Raw genomic sequence first — 22,220 nt, forward strand, 5'->3', positions numbered from 1 at the left:
ATGATCCATGTCAGAGCAGCTTACACACCAGCTTGAACCTATTGTAGAGCCTTCTTGCGTTCTGGGCTCCACTAGCAGCTTTGGGTTACTCAGTAAATGGGCTAAAGTAACACACCCAAATGAGGAATATGTCGCCTCCAAAATCCAAGAGGCCCACAAGGTGGTGTCTCTCTAGGCATTGCATGTGCGTGTGTGCGTGCACATGTTTGTGTATGTTTAATTGTAGGAGGGGCCAGATGCAAAAACTAATCTTTCACTTTAGAAGGGATATCTCAATTCCCTGTACCACTAGACCCATAGTAATTTTACTGAAATTAAACGCCCCTGAATTTTCGTCAGATTTGTTCCTGGCACATACATATCTTACGAATAAGCCTAAAGTAGTTGCTACTGCTTGCTCACTTAGGTCTAATCAGTGTAATTTACCAGTGTGATATCAGGTGAAAAGGAAAGGCAATCAAGAGTCCTCATCACACCATGTATACAAACCTAATGCTTGTTTTGTGACAAAGATTTGTGTTAAATGTTTTATGATATTTGCCTTTGTTTAAGGAGAATGAAAGTTGAAAATAAATAAAACAAGAATTTATACAAATAGAATTGTTAGATAAAGTTGAAGTTTCCCAGAAACTAGAATCAGAAGACCAAAAATACGGAATATGGGTAAGAAAAGTAGAGAACTGTCAGTCTGGGAGGTCCAACTCTCAAATGCAAGGAGTTTCAGAAAAAATTGAGAGGAAATAATTCAAACTAATATTTTGAAAAATTCCCCAAAAATAAAAGACATGAATTTGCAAATCGTAAAGGCCCACTGAGCATTCATGACAGTGAATGAGAAAAGACTTATATTGTGCAATATCACAGTGAAATTTCAGGACATCCAAGGATAAAGAGAAAAACCCAAAAAGTTCTAGAGAGAGGAGAAAAATGTCATGCCAATGATCTGGAGTCAACATATCATTGAACTTCTCAAAAACAAATCCGAAAGACACTTAAGCAGTGTTTTCATATTTATGAGGAAAAGTTATTTTTACCTTAGAATTCATTTCTTAGGCACACTGTGAATATGTGAGGTAGAATAAAATACAACACCTTTGAAATGTCTGATGAAAAATACAAAGCCAAAAAGTACAGAAAATGGACAAGTCCACAGTCATAGTCATACCTCACAAACTTAGTAAGAATATAGAAAATTTAACAATACAATTGATAGGCTTGACTTAAAAGATATAGAACCCTATATATATACACACACACACACAAGAAGAGTATATACATTAATTTCAAGCATACAAAATTCAAGAAGTTAAATTTGTGTTAGGTCACAGTAGAAATTTCATTAGATTTTATGGAATCACTGCCATTTAGAGTATATTCTTGTACCTAAATTCAGTTAAATGAGAAATCAGCAACAATGAGTTTTTAAAATTACATATGAAAACTGTAGATAACTTATGAGATAAGAAAATCACATTAGAAATTACAAAATATTTAGAACCTTTAATACAGAAACACTACATGTCAGAACTTGTACGTTACAACTAATGTGAACAGGTGATACCTTTAAAATACTGATTTTTAAAATATCGAATAGAGAGTGATTAAGTCTTCAACTCTTGGAGCTAGAAAAACAAGAATAAAACTAAAGACAAAAGCAACAAAAATAAATATAAAATAGAAATTAATGAAATAAAAGAAATAATTTGATCAGCATATACACCAAAAGATAAACTTCTAATGAGTGATTAAGGACAAAAGGTACATATAATCAGTATTAAGGCAGAAAGGAATATAACCACAGATAGAATAAAAAGTTTAAGAATCCTAAGATAATTCCATGAATGCTTTATGCCAATAAATTTGAATCTTAGATGATATGAAGTTTTTTAGAAAAATGTAATTTGTCAAATTAACCTTAGAATTAGATAACACCAATAAATTAATCACCAGTAAATGCTACATAGAAAGTAAATAAAAAATAAATTTCCTCATACTAACTCCCTCACCGAAAGTATGCCAGATCCCTAAATTTTATAGTTACAGAGCAGAGAAAAAAGTTGCCTATTTTACAAAATTAATCATTCAAGTATTTTTGGAGTATTTATACTATATATATTAGTGAAATAATACAAAAATATTTGATACCCAAAGCAACCAGTGATAGTACAAGAGAAGATATAGCTTAATCTTATAAACAGGGATGCAAAAATCTTAAAGCATTAGCAAATTAAACCCAGCATAGAAGGATTAAAGGAAAAAATATGCTGTTTCACTAACTTATTAATTACATATAGTAGCACAATATCTTTGGCATAGTTCTAAAGTTGTAATGACTTTTGTTTAATTTGAACACAGTGCTAAATGAAGCAAAAGTCATGTAAATTAATTTTGTAAAGTAATTTTAATCCCAGATAAAATCCCAGACCTATTTTTAATCCCAGATAAGCAATCTCTCAAATGCATTCCTATCAGTCATTATTAGGGTGAACTGTAGAATACCTTATAGCTTTACCAAAAAAATTGTATGTACTCTTCCCAAAAAAACCCTAAGGCATGTCTAATAGGGTTTCATAGTGTAGCATTGTATTTGAAGAACAGCGCATATTTCAGAAGAATGTGATTCTTTAAATGGATTTTGGGAGATCTTGGATATAAATTCCTTTTGTTTAATCCCTGCAAAAGAACTAAACTATCTCATGCTTTGACTTTTAAAATACTACTTTAACTATGAGCTCCTGCTAAAATGTTTCTTATAGTACTTTTTATATTAATGTATTTTAAATAACTTTAAAAGCAGAATTGTATAAAGTATTTTAAGTCTGTTCTGTCAAACTCATAGTTTACTTCAATATTCCCCCCTCCCTTAAAATAAGGGTTTATTTTTCTAAGATGCCTCTGAAACAACAGTCAACAATTAGGCAGCTTCCTAAAAGGTGTGTGCACAAAAGATCTTGGACTTTGCCTAGCCCAAAGGTTTCAAATTTGTGGCCAGCAGACCGATCTTGTCAATAGAATGATTTATTCATTTACAGTGTTCCTAAAAAATAAATTGTTGGTTTCCATCATTTTAAATGTGAGATTTTACATAATCTTGATTTTCAGTTTCCTTTAACATTTCAGATCATCTGATATCACTGGCTTGAATTTCTAACATGGCAGCAGTTGGCCAGGGTTTAGCACTGTGTAAGGATTGCATGAGCCATAAACTCTCCAGTTCTCTGCATCCCCCACCATTTCTTAATTTTTTAACTTCTCTCACTTTCTTTAGCTATGACCTTTGTGAACATTTACGTATGTGACCCTTGCTAACTTATTCAGCCCATATGTAGAGCCTTTTTAAAATTTTTGTTGTTTCTAATTGTGTCATGAGAAGCTAACACTAATTAGGATAAATTTAATTTTTTTTTTTTTTAAACCTGAATTTGGGCTAGCCATTGCCATATCTCTTTCCTTATCTGTACTGTGTCTTAAGGGAATGTTTGTGTATGTATGTATATTTGTATAGATAGAGATATATAGACATGTATATCAGCTGTTTATTGACTTACTCAAAGCATTTGATGTGGATTCCCCTGAAGTCTGATAGTTTCTATAAGAAGAATGTCAGTGAATTCAGTGAAGTTTGTAAAGTCCTGTTTTTAAGTGACGATAGAACTATTAGAATTAATAATTTCTTAATCTTTATCACTAAAAAGCATTTATTTAACATATTTCTGGTCAGTAGGCTGGACACTTGGGGTACTCATTTATACTGCTTACTAAATATTTTTGGCTCTCCTACATCTGGTACTTACTTCCTGACCTCTCTGTCATTGGCCCTGTGAACAGTTCTGGCCAAATAATTGTGAATGGAAATGAGTGTGTCACTTCCAGGCCAATCATTTAATTAATTGCCATTATGGGACCTTCCAGAGCTCTCTTTTTCTTCTGCCACTAGCAGTGTTTCAGAGAGTGGCTGCTCCATAAGTCTGAGTTCCAGAGGATAACAATTATACAGAACAGAGGTTGATTTGAAGGCTTTACCATGACATTGAGGCCTGTTCTGTTTTATTACTCCACTACCCTCAAACACATGACTTTTATTTTATGGTTCAAAATATCAGCTCCTGTTAAACATTCTACATAGCAGAAAAGATGAAGAACGGCCCCCTTCCTTTCCTTCAGAACATGCCCCAGAAGTCATAGAGGACACTTCTGCTTATAGCCCATTGGCCAAAACCTAGTCATATGGCCAACTCAACAGTAAGGGAGGCTGAGAAATATGGGTTGTATACTAACCTTTTTGGCACCAAGGACTGGTGCTCCTATGAGAATCTAATACCTGATGATCTGAGGTGTAGCTGAGGCGCTGATGCTAGTGCTGGGGAGTGGCTGCAAATACAGGTGAAGCTTTGCTTGCTTGCCTGTCGTTCACCTCCTGCCATGTGGCCCAGTTCCTAACAGATCACAGACTCAGTACCCACCCATGGCCCCAGGGGTTGGAGACCCGTGTTCAAGATGATCATCTGCTCCCCTAAAAATCCCAGGTCTGTCTGGGATGCCATATAAACTGACTTTCCAAAACACTCATCTCCCACTCACTCCCTTTTCACATCTCTCTTGGTCCCTCCACATCTTTCTTGGTCCCTATCACTCTCAGCCTCTGCAGTGAGATTACACTCTGTGGAGTGTTACCCCTTTTCTAATAAACTTTTCTTTTGACTTCAAAAAAAAAAAAATCGAGTCTGTCAACAGAAGAGGTGATTAGATTTGGAGTAATAGCAGTTTCTGTAACAGCGATGTAATCCATTTTTGTTTCAAATTATGTATTCATAGATATTTCCTGAACTCATATCACACACTGTGGTTCATAAATACATACTAGTAAACTGTATTAATTCTTGTTTATTTCTAGGTTAAGAAAATTTTACTCTGTAAATAGGTTAAAATAAAGAATGCCCAGTTGTTTGTACATATAAAAGTCTGAAAGTGTTAAGTTAATATTTTATTTTTAAATATTGTTGGTAAAATAAATGAGAAAAGAGTGTTTCTGTCTCATATAGCAAATAGAGTATGATTAATAATACATGTGGATTCATTTGGGGATCTAAAAAGTAGAATTAAATTTCAAGGCTTTGCCTCTTATTTTTCTCTTCTACTATTTGTGGGTCAGAATACCCAATTGATATGCATGTCATTTGCCTAGTGAATATGAGCTAGTGATTTACCTAACCTCTAAGGACTTTTATTTATCTTGATAGAAGACCCTGTTGCTTATATATAACAAATAATTTATTAAATCTAGGCACATACTTATTATTTAAGTCTTTAATTATGAGTTATTCAAAGGTAGTTTCTATCTTTTTTCACTACTTTTATATGGCTTCTCATGAAATAGTATCAGTACTTAATAAATGGTTTTTTTAATATTTAATATTCAAATAGGAACATTTATTTAGGAAGGATTTTGTTTACCTTAGTTAAGGTAATAGACTCCTAAAAACTGAAGATCAGCACCATCATATGCCTTTGTAAACATGACGAAATACCAACTTTTAATTTAAATAAATGTAAAATTTGTAGCAAATATAGTAAAAATGGCAAAACAAAACCATAAATTCACCTTTTCAAAAGTCAGCCAGTACTTTTGAAAATTTTTGTGCACAACCCCAAAATACTAGGCAAAATGAAAAAATGTGTGAAACTTTGAAATAACATTGTAACTTAAGTAATTCATGAATTACGAGCTGTTTATAGACCCTTAGTAGTTGTTGTTTTTTTTTTGTTTTGTTTTGTTTTCTTCAGGCAAGGCAACCCTTGGTTGACCTCACAGGTTGCAAGGACCTTGTCAGTTTACAATCCCTTATTTTTTCTTATTTTTTACACCTACAGCACCTGGTCTTCCTAGGTGGTCTCCCATCCAAGTACTAACCAAGCCCAACCCTACTTAGCTTCCAAGATCAGATGGGATCAGGTTTGTTCAGGGTAGCATGGCCATAGACTATAGACCCTTAGTTTTGAACAGTTTATTAAATTAATACCCTTATTATTTGATTATAGGTTTCTCTTACGTTTTCTGTAACTGGATTATTTCAGAGCAATGTAAATGGCTATTTAAGAACACTTATGGACATTAAAGTATATTTTCATTTAATTCTGTGTTCTATTAGCTTTAAAGCAGAATACTTTCTATAAAATCAACTAATGATAAAAAGTATATGATAGAATTATCATTTAAAATATATATGATAGAATTATCATTTGATAATTAGCCTGTTAGCTTTCCTATAGTACCAGCAGATGGTACAGCATTTTAAACTTGAGACAATTTTATATTAACAACAGCGTTCTGGTTTTATTTTCTGTACTAAAACAGGTTTGAAGGCAGGGTGAAAACATTGTATTTGAAGCTAATATAAGTCTTTGAACTAATAGTTTTAAATTTGTTATAGTTGTTAAACAGCATTGGTATACCTGATACAGTGTTAATCGCTGTTGAAAGAGGAGCCAAAGAAAGAATCTGTGCTTACATTTTTATGATTAAAAGTTTTGTCCTGTAGATTAGGTTTTGGTTCTTACTCTTTTCTTTTGTTTTTCACATCACTCTGCTTTAGATTATTCTCTAGTTCAATGGCTTTCAATCCTGGTTGTATATCGTGAACAGTGTAGCTTTTTCAAAATTCAAGATGCTTTTGGGTGTTGAGTGCTTCAGTCTTACTCAAATTTGCTTGAACAATAGGAAAATTTATCTCATGTGACAAGATGTTTTGTCTCAATTCTCCTCAAAGACCTAGGATGGTTGCCTTCCGTAAATAATGCAACATTTATCCTTGTTTGTTTCTACTAGGAGAAAAAAATCAGAAGGACCTCCCTCTCTTAGCCAGAAACCAAAAAGCAAGCCACTTCTTGTATTCTTACTGTGCCAAATTGGCTTAGGCCTCTTCATCCTTAAGGGATATGGAATTACCGTAAATAGACTGTTCACATGTGGTGGAATGGATATTATGCAGTCAATCACAATGTCCACTCCATAGGAAGTAAAGTGGAGATATATGTGTTTTTACAAAGTCTGCAGGTGATTCAGTGCATAGCTAAGTTTGAGCACTGCTACACTTCCCAGTTCAAAAAATAATATGGAAGGAAAAAAATCAATGCCCCCTCCCTTTTCCAGTAGAACAAAGGAGAGTTTGGTTTAACTTGTCTTCTTGATTTCTATTGAAGAAGATGAAGTTTTTGGTTAACCTTGGTTAAGGCTTCAGGGTAAAATGTTTAAGCATAAGGATTGGAAACATATTCATAATTGTCATTTAGATTTATTAACCAATCACGTGAAATAGAGCCGATTTCTAATGCAGCAGCTGCTGTTGGAGATCTTTTAGTTGTATGCTGTCTGGCAAATGAGTTAACCACTCAGAGCATAATGATAAAAAAAAAAAGTAACTATTTGGAATAAAGCTGTTTAGTAGTCTCATTTATCTTAACACTAAGAAACAGAAGCAATTAAGAATTCTGAGAAGGATGACATAGTTCTAAAACCCATGTGCTTAATTCTTGGAAAAGTCTCCTGAGCTCCTATTTTTTGCCTATTTACCCTTACTTTTAAAACAAATATATCTGGCATGCTATTTTTTTGGTTTATCAGAGAAAAGAAGAGTCTGTAGTTAGTCTCATGGACAGCTAGAAGTGACAGTGAACAACACGACAGCAAGAAGAGAGGAAAAAAATCTATAAATTCCAAGATTAACACAAGAAACCCAGCAGTTTTGGGCAACTTATTCTAGAAAATAGCTTTGTACTGATAAATTAATCCTCAGAGCCTCATCATATTACAAAACTGTAGATTGATTTCATGATCCTAATGGTTATCTTATAATAAGAAAGTGTTACATTATTTAAGGATATTCTTTAATAATATCCTTAATAATATTAAAGGCTAAGTAAGATAATTTACTTTATAAACGTTTTCAGTTAGAATAATTAAAATTATGTTTGGTACTTAAGGGTATAAAATTCTCAGCTATCCTGAAAAAGTAGCTGTGAAAACACTTTGAGGGCTACAGATAAGAAAGGCAAAGTAAAACTCTAGCTAATTGTACATAAGGAATTCTACCCAGAATCTTTCTTGAGGTCTCATTTGTTTATGAATTTATGAAAATGTACTATTTTTTCTCTATATAAATCACATTTTAAGTCTTGCCAAGTTGTTCTCCCTCTCTTTCACCCAGTCAGTACAAATTAGTTTAATCTTGAACTAACCCAGACATAAAAGTGAACCATTGATGTTGATACAAGTTGTTCCCCAAAGCCCCAATTTGTTTTTTATTTTTAATTTTAATATTTTGAATTCCGGATGATCAGTGGGTGTATTTTATTGTGGTAATGTTCCCCCTTACACATCTTAGAATCAAGAAGAGAAATGCATTTCTGAGAAGGGTAACTTTAAATTACCCATATTGTTAATCAATTTTGTTATTGCCATCGATTGTTTATTATGTAAACATTGATATGAATCCCTTTAATTTTGTAGATAGTAATAGACTAGTAACTTTTGAAGGAAGTATAAATTTTTAGTAAAACCTAAAGTATTTCCAATTTGTTCAGTTTTTTGCATTTGATGCAACCTTGTATTTTTCAGTAAGTATTCATGCTGTATAACGTTATTGACATCAATCTGTGGGCATAGCACATGAAAACCTGGATAATTGTGTGTGTGTGTGTGTGTGTGTGTGTGTATACTCCAGTTCTAATATGAAGAGTTTTTCCTTTTGGTTTTAGTTAATTATTTATGTGACCCAAGGCAAAAAAGTATTTTGGCGCCATCTGCTGTTCTTTAATATGATACTTCACTTACTTCGGTAAAACTTGTAGGTAGATGCAAATATATATGTATTTTCTCTTTACCCATATAAAGCCTAGAAATAATGGAGATTTTTAAAAATATCTGCTAAAGCTGTCTTATATTTCCTGTATTTCCAGCTTCGAAGGCTGTCTCCTTGTAATTTTGGTGATAAGAAATTGTGACTTATCTAAAAATTATTTCTGTATCCTACCTCTGCTGCTTTTTGTATATTCATTCAATGCCTCTGAGTTCCAGAAGACTTCCTTCTCTAGCTTTCTATGTCTTCCTGTGAAAGCTACTGAGTAAGACTGGTTCATTGGATTCCTTACTTACCATTTCCTGTGTTTTTATGTCCCTTGTCCTTTCTGAACACCTTGTTTTTCATCTTTCATAGTCTGCTCATATCTTCAAGCCCCACTTCTGTCCATTCTGTGAACTCTTCCTCTGTGATTCTGAACTACATTTACTTTTATTTTTATTCATTTTTTATAGTTTCTTTTATATAAGAAATTTACACTGTGGAGGTAGCATTTTCTATTCATAGTCTCTAATTGTATCACATGATCTGGTACTTTAGTATAGCAATTGACAGACAGACAGATATATACTATATTGCTCTTTCATTGCCATGTACATCTTTTCTCACCAAACAAATGGCATGTTCTTGGGGCAATTTATATACTGATTTTATAAGCTTAAGATAACAAATCCGCATGTACAATTAGGTATGAAGACTTGGAAATCTGATGCCCTAATTAAAAGAATTGTGTGCAGAGTAAAGATAAATGAATGTTGAGTGGTTGAACTTTAAGTAGATGAATTTTTGTGAATAAATAGCATGATGTTTATTTTGGGTACCCAAAGCTTATCCTACTTTTTCTCTGTCAGATTTAAACATTGTCTCAATTTCTATTGTGATGGTTTACTTATAATATTCTCTTCACCCACCTCATCCCAATATAACTTTAAATCACATACTTAAAGCTTGATTTTATATTTTCTCAGCTGTGGATAATATCTACAGACTCCCTCCTTTGTAAGATGAGGATACTCATGGTTCTTGCTTTTTACCACTAAGCTGTTTCAGTTCTGCATTTTCATTATCAAGGTTAATAACATTTGTAGTGTTTAATAACATTTGAAGTATTTTCTAGTGATTTGTATGTAGGTTGATTCTAGAAGTTGAAAAAATAACAAGTGTTTATCTTTTTATGAATGTAGAGATACTTTCTCCGTAGAACCAAGTATGTGCTAGATTAGATTTCTTTTGCCACTACCTAATATTCCTAGGTCACTCAAAAGAGATCATTCCTAACTGTTCTGATGGATTCTTTTTTACATTTCACCTATGGCCTTTATCATGTTCTCAAATTTTTCTAAGTTCTCTATTATCTAATCTATCAGTTTCCTTTTTTTTTCCCTCAGGAAATTATATTCCTTTAGCCCCCTGAAATCTTGGTCCAATCTATACTAGTTTCTTTGGGCAAGCTTCATACCTTTTATCTTGGAATTTCTTCTCTTTGTTGTTTTTCTGTGACAATTTCATTAATTACTGCATCTCAAGTCTGCGTTTATTTTCTAGTTTTATTGAAATATGTCCTTGGGTAACTTCCTAAGAAAGATTATGTAGGAGATAACTTTGTAAACTTCTCCATGTCTGGAAATTTCTTCATTCTACCTTCACTCTTATTTGGTGGTTTGATGAGGAGACTTGACTTCTTTTTATTGATTTTCAACGAATAGCATTGTTTTCAGATCTTCATATTACTGTTGTCCTTTATTATACTTAGATTTTCAGAGTTAAAAGCTTCTCCAGGGTTTTGAGGGAATTTATCGCTCCTTTTTTTGTCGTAACCTCTAACACGGGTCCCTAACTCCCAGGTGGCAGACCGATACTGGTCCTTGGCCTATTAAGTACCAGGCCACACAGCAGAGGTGAATGACAGGCAAATAACCAAGCTTCATCTGTATTTGCAGCCCCTCCCCAGCACTAGCATCACCGCATCAGCTCTAATCTAACTAGGATCATCAGGCATTAGATTCTCATAGGAACACCGGTCCCTGGTGCCAAAAAGGTTGGGGACCACTGCTCTGACGTGCTTTACTAGGCAGTAGCTTCCTCTGCTTTGCTTTCTTTTTTATCTTTAATCTCTGAATATTGTTGATATTTAAAATACAAAAGAATCTGAGGAGATACTCTTTATTTATGTATTTATGAAAATACAGAGGATCCGATGTATATGTTGTGGTGTTTTTGTATAAAATATTAGTTAACTCATTAACACTGAATAAAATAAGTCATGATTCGACTTTTTAAAAATTCTTTAAACATTTTCAAAAGCTGTGTATGTTCCATTTCATGATATTCTTTTATATACTAATATGCTTCTAATAATAAGTATATCCAGTAATATTTAACAATGACTAATTTGTATTTAGTTAGAACAGTGGTTAAGAGTGTAGAGCTCCAGAGCTAGACTCTCTTTGCTACTTAATACTGTGTGACCTTGGGCAAGATGCTTACCCTCTGTGCCTAGTTTCCTCATCTTATAAAATAGAGTTAATACATATATAAAACATTTGAAACAGTAGTGCCTGCACATTTAAGTTTTCAGTGCTAGGTTTACTACTACAGCTAGTAGTAGTATATTACTACTACTATTATTCCAATTACTATTGTTATTATCGTTATCATTCGTGTTGATTATATAATAAACTTTTTGGAGACACCCAAGTTACTTTTTGTTAAAAGTAAATAAAAAACATTGTACTTGGAGTCCATTGACCTAAAGATTATTTTGCTACCAACTAGCTTTCTAACCTTCAGCATTTCATTGAACCTTAATGGGCCTCAGGTTGCCCCATCAGTAAAACTGGCTAATAATATCCTTTCTGTCAGGTGATCTCTTGATCTGTAAAATGTTATTAGAAATCATGCAGTCCCAGAAATTATAGTCTAACTATAGAACTGTCAAAGAAAGAGAACTGATGGTGCTCAGCCTCCCTCTCCCTCCCACTGCCTTCCCTTCCCTCATCCTGTCCATTTTCCTTCCTTCAAAAATTAGTTTTTTGTATGAATTTACAACAAAAGTTAAATATTTAATGCTTGTAAGAATATAACAGCTTTTTCTCATTTTGATCTTCATACTTTCCTAGTCTTGGCTATTCCTTCACCTTAAAACTGAACTAATAAAAAGGATTTCTAAAAATTTCATGTAAAAATAAAATTGGGGACAGGCTAAATTGTTTTCTTTTAAGCCATGTGCATATGGTGATTTATGTGTTCTATTTTATACTTTCCTAACATCTTGTGTATCTTTAGTGCGGTGCTTATTGCATCGCTTCAATTATTTGTTTACATGTCTAGCTTCCCTACTAGATTGAGTCTCATAATGGTGGATCTTTATATTCATAGTGACTAGCAAATAAATCTAAATTAACAGCTTTTAATTAATGACTCATATGAAACTTAGGATAGCAGGTTAGCCTAGAATTAGGTTTGTCTTAATTGTTGATTTGGGGCCATGGTTATTCTGGTCTTGAATTAACAATGCACTTCATTCTCTGGTCATATCGGCATCTATTTTGGATATAATGCTATTTTTGAATTATATTGTTCAGTTGAACTTAAAACTACTTAAAATTCATGAAAGTTACTAACTTTAAAAATAATTCGTTTGATAAAGAACATGATTGTATTATTTTGTGAATTTTTTCACTTTTGCATTTTGAAAATGCAAAATTGGAGGTAAAAATATGAGAATAGAAGAAAGAATTTGAAAATATTCCGTGTTGGGGTGAGGTTATTCTATACTTTTTCCTTCCCTGAAAGCAATGGGAGAAAATGTCTTAGAATAGAATGTGACATGTAGCAGGAAAGAATGAAAACAGAGCTAAACTATTCTCAAAGGATGTTAATCCTTGAATTAGTAGTTGTCAATTGATTTTCTATTTCTCATGAAGCTAGAGTTATGAATTCTTGTCAATTCTGGGACTTACAGATGTTTTTATATACATATTGACATCGTTACATTTTGACATCAGTAGATAATTCATTTTACATTATATGGCTGTTTCTCAATAGTTGGATGGCACATCTACCATGAAACATCATTATTGTACCTTATATAAATAATAATAGTAAATCTACACTTTCTGACTCTTCTCTCCCAATATGGTATATTTTTAGAGTGACAGAATTCTCTAACTTTTTATCTTCAACCCAAATCACTCAGCGGAACTTGAGACCCATATATTTAGTTTTGCTGAGAATCTTTTCTTCAGTATCCCATAGGTGCCTCAAAACTCAAAATCCAAACCTGGAATCATCTTTTTTTCCCTCCCCACCCCTGTGTCACCCAGAAAGGTCCCTGCCTTAGTATGTGGCACCACCATCCATTGGATTGCCCAAATTAATATTATTTCCTGGCTCCATCTCTTGTCTACCCCTACCCATATACATTCAGTCACCAAGTTTAATGAATTTACCTTGTGACTGTATCTTAAATCTATCATGTCTATCTTAAATCTACCCAGTTCTTTTTTATTGCTATCATTTAAGCCATGTTCATCTCTGTTATATGACTGCCATAGCCTCTTTACTTGTCCCCCACCACCCATGCCATTCATTTCCAATTGTTTTTACACTATTCAATTAGTCTTTCTAAAACACAAATCAGAACATTTCAGTGTTCTGTTTAAGACTCTTCAGTGGCTATCCTTGGCCTTCAAGATAAAATCTAAATTCTTTAGTGTTTAGCACCCTTCATGATCTGGCTCTTGCTACATGATTCAGCCATATGGAGCAACTTGCAGCTGCTTGAGACCTATGCTGGAGGTGAGCACCTTCAGACCTTTTCAGCTTGGACTTTGTTCAAGAAACCTTAAATTAACTAATACCCCAACATCATTTAAGATTGGATTAGATGTTCTTATGTGTTCCCATAGTACCTTCTGCTTATCTCTGTTACAACATGAGACATACTGTATTATTATTATTGACTGTCTATGTCTCTCCTAAGCTGTGGAGGGCAAGTACAATATTCTGTTTGGTTGCTGTTTCACCAGTACCTCATACACTGCATGGTTCATTCATTTATTTATTCTTCACTCATTGAGCAAATATTTGTTGAACATACTTTAAGGCAATTTAGAATGAATTTGTCTAAATTTCTTCTGTTGAAATGAAGGCTGTTTGAGTTTTGAGTAGTTCTTTATACTATCAGAGATTTATTTAGCTTCTGAAGATTATTCAATGGTCAGTGACTTTACTTCTGGACTCCCTACCTTAAAATATTTAAGTAAAATTTTAAAGTGAAATAGTCAAGCTTTTAGTAAAATGTTTAAATTAAAAAGCATGTTTAAAAAACATTTAAAATAAATTTTGTCTTGATTCCAGTTTATTTGTAGATTTCTTAGTAGTTGGAAAAAAGCTGTGGTAGTTCCCAACTGTGTTAGAAACAGTTGTCAAGTATGGTTCTTTACACTGTGAGACGGGGAGCCGTTTCTAAACACAGTTACTAGCACAGATTTGCCTTCCAGTCTGATCTTTGGCTATGGGTAAGTAATGTAGATTATGTATAATATTTGTGGGAGGAAAAAACTTCTGTAAATTAAATTCCATAAACTAGCCTCTAACTTTAGGTTAGTTTATACTCCACAGTATATATAGACTTTAAACCCCAGCCAGTCAATAGTACAGTCTTTTGTAAATCTTTAAGATAGTTATAAAGGTATATAAAAATTAAGGTATTCTGCTAGCTTCAGAATATATAGACTTAATTCTTTTCTTTTGTGGAAATGAATCCTAATGTAAATTTTCAATGATGTTTAATGTCAAAGATTTCAAAAGTTATTGTTTAGTTAAGGAATCTTGCTTATTCTCCAGAAGCCTTTACTTATCCCTGTGGTTCCTATTAATAGTAAAGACTAGTATATTTATATAGGATTTATAGTAAAATCTAAATATTATAAATTTAGATATTATGTATAGGTGTGTATAGCATCCCTTTAAATTGCATGATACTAACTTTTCATCCTTTAAGAGAACCTATAAAAATTTAATCAAGGAGTGTATGTGTGTACACTGTCCATTTAGGGTACCCATTAGCCATATGTGGCTATTGAGCACTTGAAATATGGCTTGTCTGAATTTGAGGCATGCTATGTTAAAAATACGAAGTGAGTTCAAAGATTTAGTAGGAAAAAAAAGTAAAATATCTCATAATGTTATATTAATTACATGTTAAAATAAATTTTAGATATAGTAGATTAAATTATATTAAAATTTAGCTACTAAAAAATTAAAAATTATAAAATATGGATCACATTCTGTTTCCATTGAACATATTTGATTGAAAACATTTTTTCTAACTGAAAATCAAATTTTCCATAAGTAATGGTTGAAACTTTAATATTTTGGCATTGTTATTTTTATTAGTCTTAAATTACAGCTTGACATCTAAATATTAGCATTCTAATATTATATGTAAAAATGAAAGCTATAAAGTTAAAAATTTTTAACAAAATATTATTTTGAGGACTTATATTTAGACTTTGCCGTTAGAACAAACCATAACTAATCCTTCATGATTTCTTGGTTCTTGGATTAGAGCCAGATCAGTTACTATGGATCATTCACCTTATTTGTTGTTTCACTTACTTATTTAACAAATATTTTTTGTTTGCTTCATATGTGCCAAATCTATCTTGGGAATACTTCTCCATAATTTCAGGAGGGAACAAAAAATAATGAATGGTCATGTAAATGATATCATAGAGTTAGAGGTAGAAGAAGGGAAGCTATTCCTGTCTTTTTATTTTCTATAAAGTAGTATGTAAGTCATTATAACATAACACTGGTGATGGTTTCTGGGAAAAATTATGTGAATTGAGTAAAATTAAAGGATCTACATAAATGAGAACCAATATTATTAAACACTAAGGAAAAATATAAAAGAGGAGCCTGTGCTCAGAGCTTATAATTTTGTTAAGAAAATATGAGATATGCTAAAAAATTAAATAACAACATAAAGCAGCTATGATATGGTAAAGATATATGGTGTATATACAGTACTTACAGATGAGAACACTAATGACTAGAGTTTTTTTTTTTAACTTCTTTGCTTATTACAGTAGTGGCCAAGTGATCTTTTCAGAATGGCCCCTTTGTAAATAAATACCTTCTGGTATTGTACCCTACTTTCTGAACAGTCAGTGGTAATTTATTATGAGAACTGAATAAAAATTTAGCATAGGTTCTTTATCTCCGCACAAGTAAGAATTTAATACAGTTCTTTCAGAACTGAGCTTTGAATGGGTCAGAACAGGACAGTGTTTATGAATGGGACGTTAAGGTTACTATGCCATTACATGATTCAAATCAGGTAGCTTCACATATTTATTTGATGTGAACTTCAGGTTGCAGCTGTATTAACCAACACCTTCTCTTTTCTATTTTACCTCTGAATTCCTTACTTTTCATTTTTTAATATTTGCTGTTGATGAAGAGAAGGAAAGGGTCTCTGTAATGATAATATGTATAGATTTTAAATAGGAGTGGTAGTGGGGTGAGAGAGAGGGTTATATAGGATGAAAAGTTTGAGAATGTACTTTTGGATGTTGTGGAATCTGACTACTAGCAGCATGATAAATCAAGCTGCTAGCTATGTCACCCCAGCATGCATATATGCTATAAACAGAAATGTGATAAAACAAGAGCAAAACTGTAAATGCATAGCTAAACTTTGAGGAAAGAAAGAAAAGAAGGAATTCCAAGGTGCCAGAGATGAGAGAAATCAAAGCAGTAAGTGGAAGCTGGTGTCACTAGATAAAATAGCACAGGGGCCTTATGGTCCTGGATATATGTCCTGATAGATCTGGGGTGGAATTTTAGTGCACATATGGGAATAGGAGATGTGGCCTTGGGCCTTTTCAAAATAGAGCTAGAACTAAGACCCATGCATGTGGCCTAGAACCTGAAACAACTTCCATAATTGTGCACAGATTTTTTTAAAGTGTCCAATGATAGAGCAGTCTAAAAGAATAAATATAAAATAAGTTTGTGAAGTGATTAAAAGAATTTAAAAAATGAAATGTGTAATGAAGTAACAGGCCAGTATTAAAAAGAAACAATAAGACTAAAACCAAAGCAACTTTCAGAAATTAAAAATATAATCATGGAAATTGGCTTTAGCTGATTAGACAGATATTCTTACTTTGGCTGAAAAGGAAAGAAAATCTAGCAATAAATCGTTGAGAAGAACTAAATTTAAAATGTAATGACTCAAAAGTAGAAGTTGAAAATACAGTTTGAAAAAGTACTAGTCGATATAAAACAAAAAAAAAACTGTTAGTAAAATATTAGCCAAAAATAGATTTTTCAGACAAAAGCATTATTGAGCATAAAGAGAGCCATTGCATAATGAAGAAAGAAGTAATTCATCAGGAAGAAATAATCTTGAACCCATATATCCAAATAACATCTCAGAGTTTATAAAGTGAAAATTTACATACTAAAAATAAATGGACTGCAGGTATAATGAGAGGTTTTAGCACATTTCCTTCAGAAGCCAATGGACAAATGAGACCACCATTACCACCACCCCCAACAAAAGTAAAGGCCTAGAATATTTGAATACAAGATTAACAGACTCGCTATTTTAGATACGTTTAAACTTTACTCTGAAAAACAGAAAGTAGATGTCCTTCTCAAGCACATGAAACATTTATAGAAATTAACCACATACTAAACTACAAAGGGATGACTACACAAATACCCAAACATATCATACCGGTTTTATTTTCTGACTACAGTGCAGTACATAGAAAACTTGATTTTCAAAGTTTGTTTGAAAGTGATATTAATAGAATAATATATTTAAATGAAATAATAACTGAAACATTTATTGAACATTTAATGTGAGCCAAGCATACTGCTGAGTGTTTGTGTAATTCTATTTAAATCCTTTTAGCATTCCTGTGAATTATAAGATACTGTTACCATCTTTAATAGTTGAGAAAATTTAGGCTTTTAAACTGTTAATTTGCCCAAGGTCTGCTGTTGGAAAAACTTCTGTTTTTTTAATTTTACAATTACAAACTCCCACCTTTTAAAAACACCTCTGTTATTGTAAAATATAGCCAGGTAGAGAAACTCACATAAGAAATATATAGCTTGTTGAATTATTATTAAAGTATTGAGTTATTATTAAGGTTGATATTGTAATACTAACAGGTCAAGACATAGAACTTTGCCAGTCACTGCAGAATCCTTTTCTGTGCCCCATTTCAAACATAACCTCTTTCTTTTCTGCAAAAGACATTTATATGGTAATCATTTTCTGGCTTCTTTATAATTTTAATACCAAAATATACATTCTTAAATAGGATGCTTTAGTTTTGCTTTTTTTTTTTTTCTCCCACTGATTTCCTGTGCAATTTATTTGCTGAAGTTTGACCTTGTAGAGTTTCTTACAGGTTTGAACGATTCAGATTTGATGTTTTTGTAAAAATTTTGTAGATGGCGGTGGTGTGTCCTTTCATCAGGAGATGTGTAATGTCTGGTGGTGGTTCTTTTTGTGATATCAGGAACTGTTGATGCTCAGTGGTTAAATCCATTAACTTTTTAGAGATTGCGAATTCTTATTATTTCTAATTTTCTTTTTCTTCATTTATTGCTAGACTGTTTCTGTAGAGAAGCTTCCCCTCATCTAATACTTGGTTACTCTGATGATTCAGTTTATAAAAGAGAGGAAGAATAATTGATTATTTCCCATTATTTACCAGTTTTCAAAATGATGAGTCGGTTTTCATTAGGATCTTGCAAAGTAACCATTTTTTTAAAGTATCATTCTAAACTCACATATTTAAATATATTTATTTTAGTTCATTTCAGTAATTCTTACTGATGCTCAAATTGTCCCATCTTTGGCCTGTGGGAGCCTCTTTAAGTTGGCTCCCTGCCATCACGGAATTTATATTTAACAAATATATATTATACTTATGTAAGAATATGTTTATATAGTGTTAAACCACACACATACATATGAAACATATTCTTCTGTATCTTTTGATTTTTAAACTTACTATATATTAGAAATAGTTGATTATCAGTCTTATCTAGGACTGCTTTGTATTTTGTAATGACCACATAATAGTTAATTATATAGCAATACCATGGTTTATTTAAGAAACCCTATTGAGAACATTTTAATGGTTACCTGTTATTATTACAAACAGAATGCAATAAACATTGTGGTACATACTACTTTGCCCACATTTAAAGATAGCTGCAGAATCAATTCCTAGAAATGGAATCGCTAAGTAGTAATAGCTATTGCCAGGTTGCTCTTCTTAGAGCAATTAAGAACTGTTTTTTTCTCTCATATTATGCTTCGATAAAACTAGTATGTGACCACACTTTTTGATCTCTGATAATATGCTGCATTAGAAAGTATCTCATTGTAGTTTCTATTAGCATTTCATTTCCATTTCCTTAATTCTGAATTGTCTGTTTATATGTCCTTGCCTTGGCCTAAATTTCAATTGAATTATCTGTCTTTTCCCTATTGATTTGTAAGGACTCTGATATAATAAAGATATAATTATCCTTTTGTGACATGTTTTGCAAATATTTTTTCCTAATTGTGTTGCTGCTTTTGACTATGTGGTGCTCATTTTTCAAGCAGAATTTTAAAATTTTATATATATTACTCAAATGAATTAGTTATTTTTTAAATGATCCAACTACTTAGAGAAGAGTTAGAAGTACAGTATAAAGAAGTATTTATTCCTTGAACCCTTCACGAGTGAGTTGTCAGCCTATTGTTCTATCACCTCCTAATACTTCAGTGTGTATTTCCTACAAATAAGCATATTCTTCTAAATAACCATACTACAGCTATTAAAATCAGAAAGTTAACATTGACCCATTAGTATCTTCTAATCTTCAAACCTCCATTCAAGTTGCACTGTTTGTTTTAATAGCAGCCTTTTAGCAAAAGGATCCATTTCAGAACCACATGTTGCATTCAGTTGCCATATCTCTTCAATATCCTTTAGTCTGGAATGGTTTCTCAGATTTTCTTTGACTTTCATGACTTTGAAAATTTTGAATATGATTTAGAACAACTTAGGACAAATTCATTTTGTCTGATGTTTCCTCGTAATTAGATTTAGATTATGCATCTTTGTCAGGAATATCATAGAATTGATGCTGTGATCTTATACTTTATCAGGTGGCACACAGTTTCAATTTGTCCTATTATTGATATTCACTTTGATCACTTGATTAAGGCCATGTCTGATTGGCATCTCTACTATAGAGTTACTGTTTTTCCCTTTCTAATTAATAAGTATTTTTGGGAAGAGGTACTTTAAACATCCTATTCTCTATCAAACTTTCAGTGTATTTGTTTGTAGCAGTATGAATTTATGGGTTGCTCTTCATTCAGTAAATTATAATCCCTTTAGTATCATTAAGAATTTTGATGCTCCAACATAATTTTGCTAGTGGATGACCATTCAGGCTGACTTCTGTGTCCTTTTGACATATCTTCATCATTCTTTCAACACTTTCTTGTTTCTGCCACAAGGTAGTCCAGGCTCATCTTGTATTTTTCTCAACCTAGAATTGGCCATTTCTCCAAGGAGCCCTTATTCCTTTTATAGAAAAATGTTATTCACAATATCCAAATGATAGTTATGCTCATCACTCTTGAAGTGTCACTGTTTCCAGACTTTCTCAGTGGACAGAGCTAGGGAATATATACGTGTACACACATGCCTCCAAACATTTACATCTATATTTATGTCTATATTTATCTATTAAAAACCATGAGTTCATGTTGATACCTTCAATTCTAGTCAAACACCATAGGATTTATTGTGGTTTTCTCTGTTTATATTTTAACTCCTCTCTGACAGAAACCTGGCTTCCATTATCCTGTTTAATTATTTGATCAGTCCCTCTGTTGCATATAACCAGTCTTCTTGTCCTACCATCCTTCCTCTTGTGTGATGCCCTTCTCTCCCTGGTCTGTCTTGACTTTTCATTCCAGGTCATCCCCAACACACACATAGGCAGACTTCCTTCTTTCTGCTCTTCAGCTTCCACACCCTATGCCAGACCATGCTCTGTGTAGACACTCTTTTCATTCTACTTGGTATCTGATAACCGTATACCAAGCTGTCCCTCTTCATGGACATCCTCTTCACCCTGCTTTTTGACTGATACCACTTGCCAGGCTGTCCTTTTCACCCCTCTAGAGCTGTAACCATATAGTACTCTCTCCCCTTTCCCTTTCCCTCATCATGTGAACATTGTCCTCACCTTTTTTAAAATGCCTTCTAAGTTTTGTGTCATACTTTGAAAGAGCTGCTCCAGCTTAACATTATAAAAAATAATTTTTTCTATTTTCTTCTAGTGATTTTCTTTTTTTATATTTAAATATATAGTCTATTTTGGAATTTATTTTGAAGTAAGAAATGAAGTAGAAATTCAACATTTCTTTCAGATGGTTATCCAATTTTACATAAAAGTTATATTCCTCCTCTTCAAAAAAAAAAACTTTATCAAGTTTTTTTTTTAAGTTTATTGTATCCATAGAGTTTTTTTTTAAATGTGTGTCATTTTTCATATTGCTTTTTATTTATAACAGATGATGATGTACCTGCAGATATGGTTGCAGAAGAATCAGGTCCTGGTGCACAAAATAGTCCATACCAACTTCGTAGAAAAACTCTTTTGCCGAAAAGAACAGCGTGTCCTACAAAAAGCAGTATGGAGGTAAATTAAGCATAACTATTTTTCTTTTTGTAATTAAATAATTGTTAGGAAACAAAAAAGAGAATGTAATCATTTTTTAGAAGTAGTGATTGCTTAATTAGTTTTCATTTTGTTTTTGAAGGGTGCCTCAACTTCAACTACGGAAAACTTTGGTCATCGTGCAAAACGTGCAAGAGTATCTGGAAAATCACAAGATCTGTCAGGTATTTCCTATGGGAAAACTAACAGATGGGGTCATATTTTTTAAAAATTTTGTTTGATACCAAACAATTAAATTAAATGTAGTTTAGCTTTACATTTGGGATTGAGAAAGTGTTTATTATAGGATAAAGATGGCAACTCTGACGTCGCCCACTTTGGCTGTAATCGTTATATAAAAATACTTTTTATATATTTATTTTCACCTGTTTCTGAAATGGTACATAATAGCTAAAAGAAAGAATACTTAAAAGAAAATAAATGTGTGTCATCTATAAAATCAGAATGCTTATAAAATTATTGTTTTCACAAAATAAAAGCTATTTGTTAAAAAGAAAATTATGTTCTTTAAATAACGAGGAAGTCATGGCTAACACAATAAATAGACTGTTTATATTTTATTTGTTAATCTCTTTA

At 32.4% G+C, this 22,220-nt stretch overlaps 1 protein-coding gene and 1 pseudogene across 1 annotated transcript in view; one reads left to right on the forward strand and one right to left on the reverse strand.

Moving 5' to 3' along the window:
- Positions 1-22,220, forward strand: part of FBXO11 (F-box protein 11) — a 74,107-nt gene that overhangs the window by 30,767 nt on the left and 21,120 nt on the right. Inside the window, exons 2-4 of the mRNA XM_006909612.3 lie at positions 21,478-21,605; positions 21,727-21,806; positions 22,213-22,220. The exon at positions 22,213-22,220 is cut by the window's right edge and continues 139 nt beyond it. Of these exons, the coding sequence (XP_006909674.1) occupies positions 21,498-21,605; positions 21,727-21,806; positions 22,213-22,220 (196 nt within the window). The 5' untranslated portion in view covers positions 21,478-21,497. The remainder of the gene's footprint in view (positions 1-21,477; positions 21,606-21,726; positions 21,807-22,212) is intronic.
- LOC112478123 lies at positions 5,863-5,981 on the reverse strand (annotated as a pseudogene).

Source organism: Pteropus alecto, unplaced genomic scaffold, assembly GCF_000325575.1.
Source record: "Pteropus alecto unplaced genomic scaffold, ASM32557v1 scaffold131, whole genome shotgun sequence".
Lineage (NCBI taxonomy): Eukaryota > Metazoa > Chordata > Mammalia > Chiroptera > Pteropodidae > Pteropus > Pteropus alecto.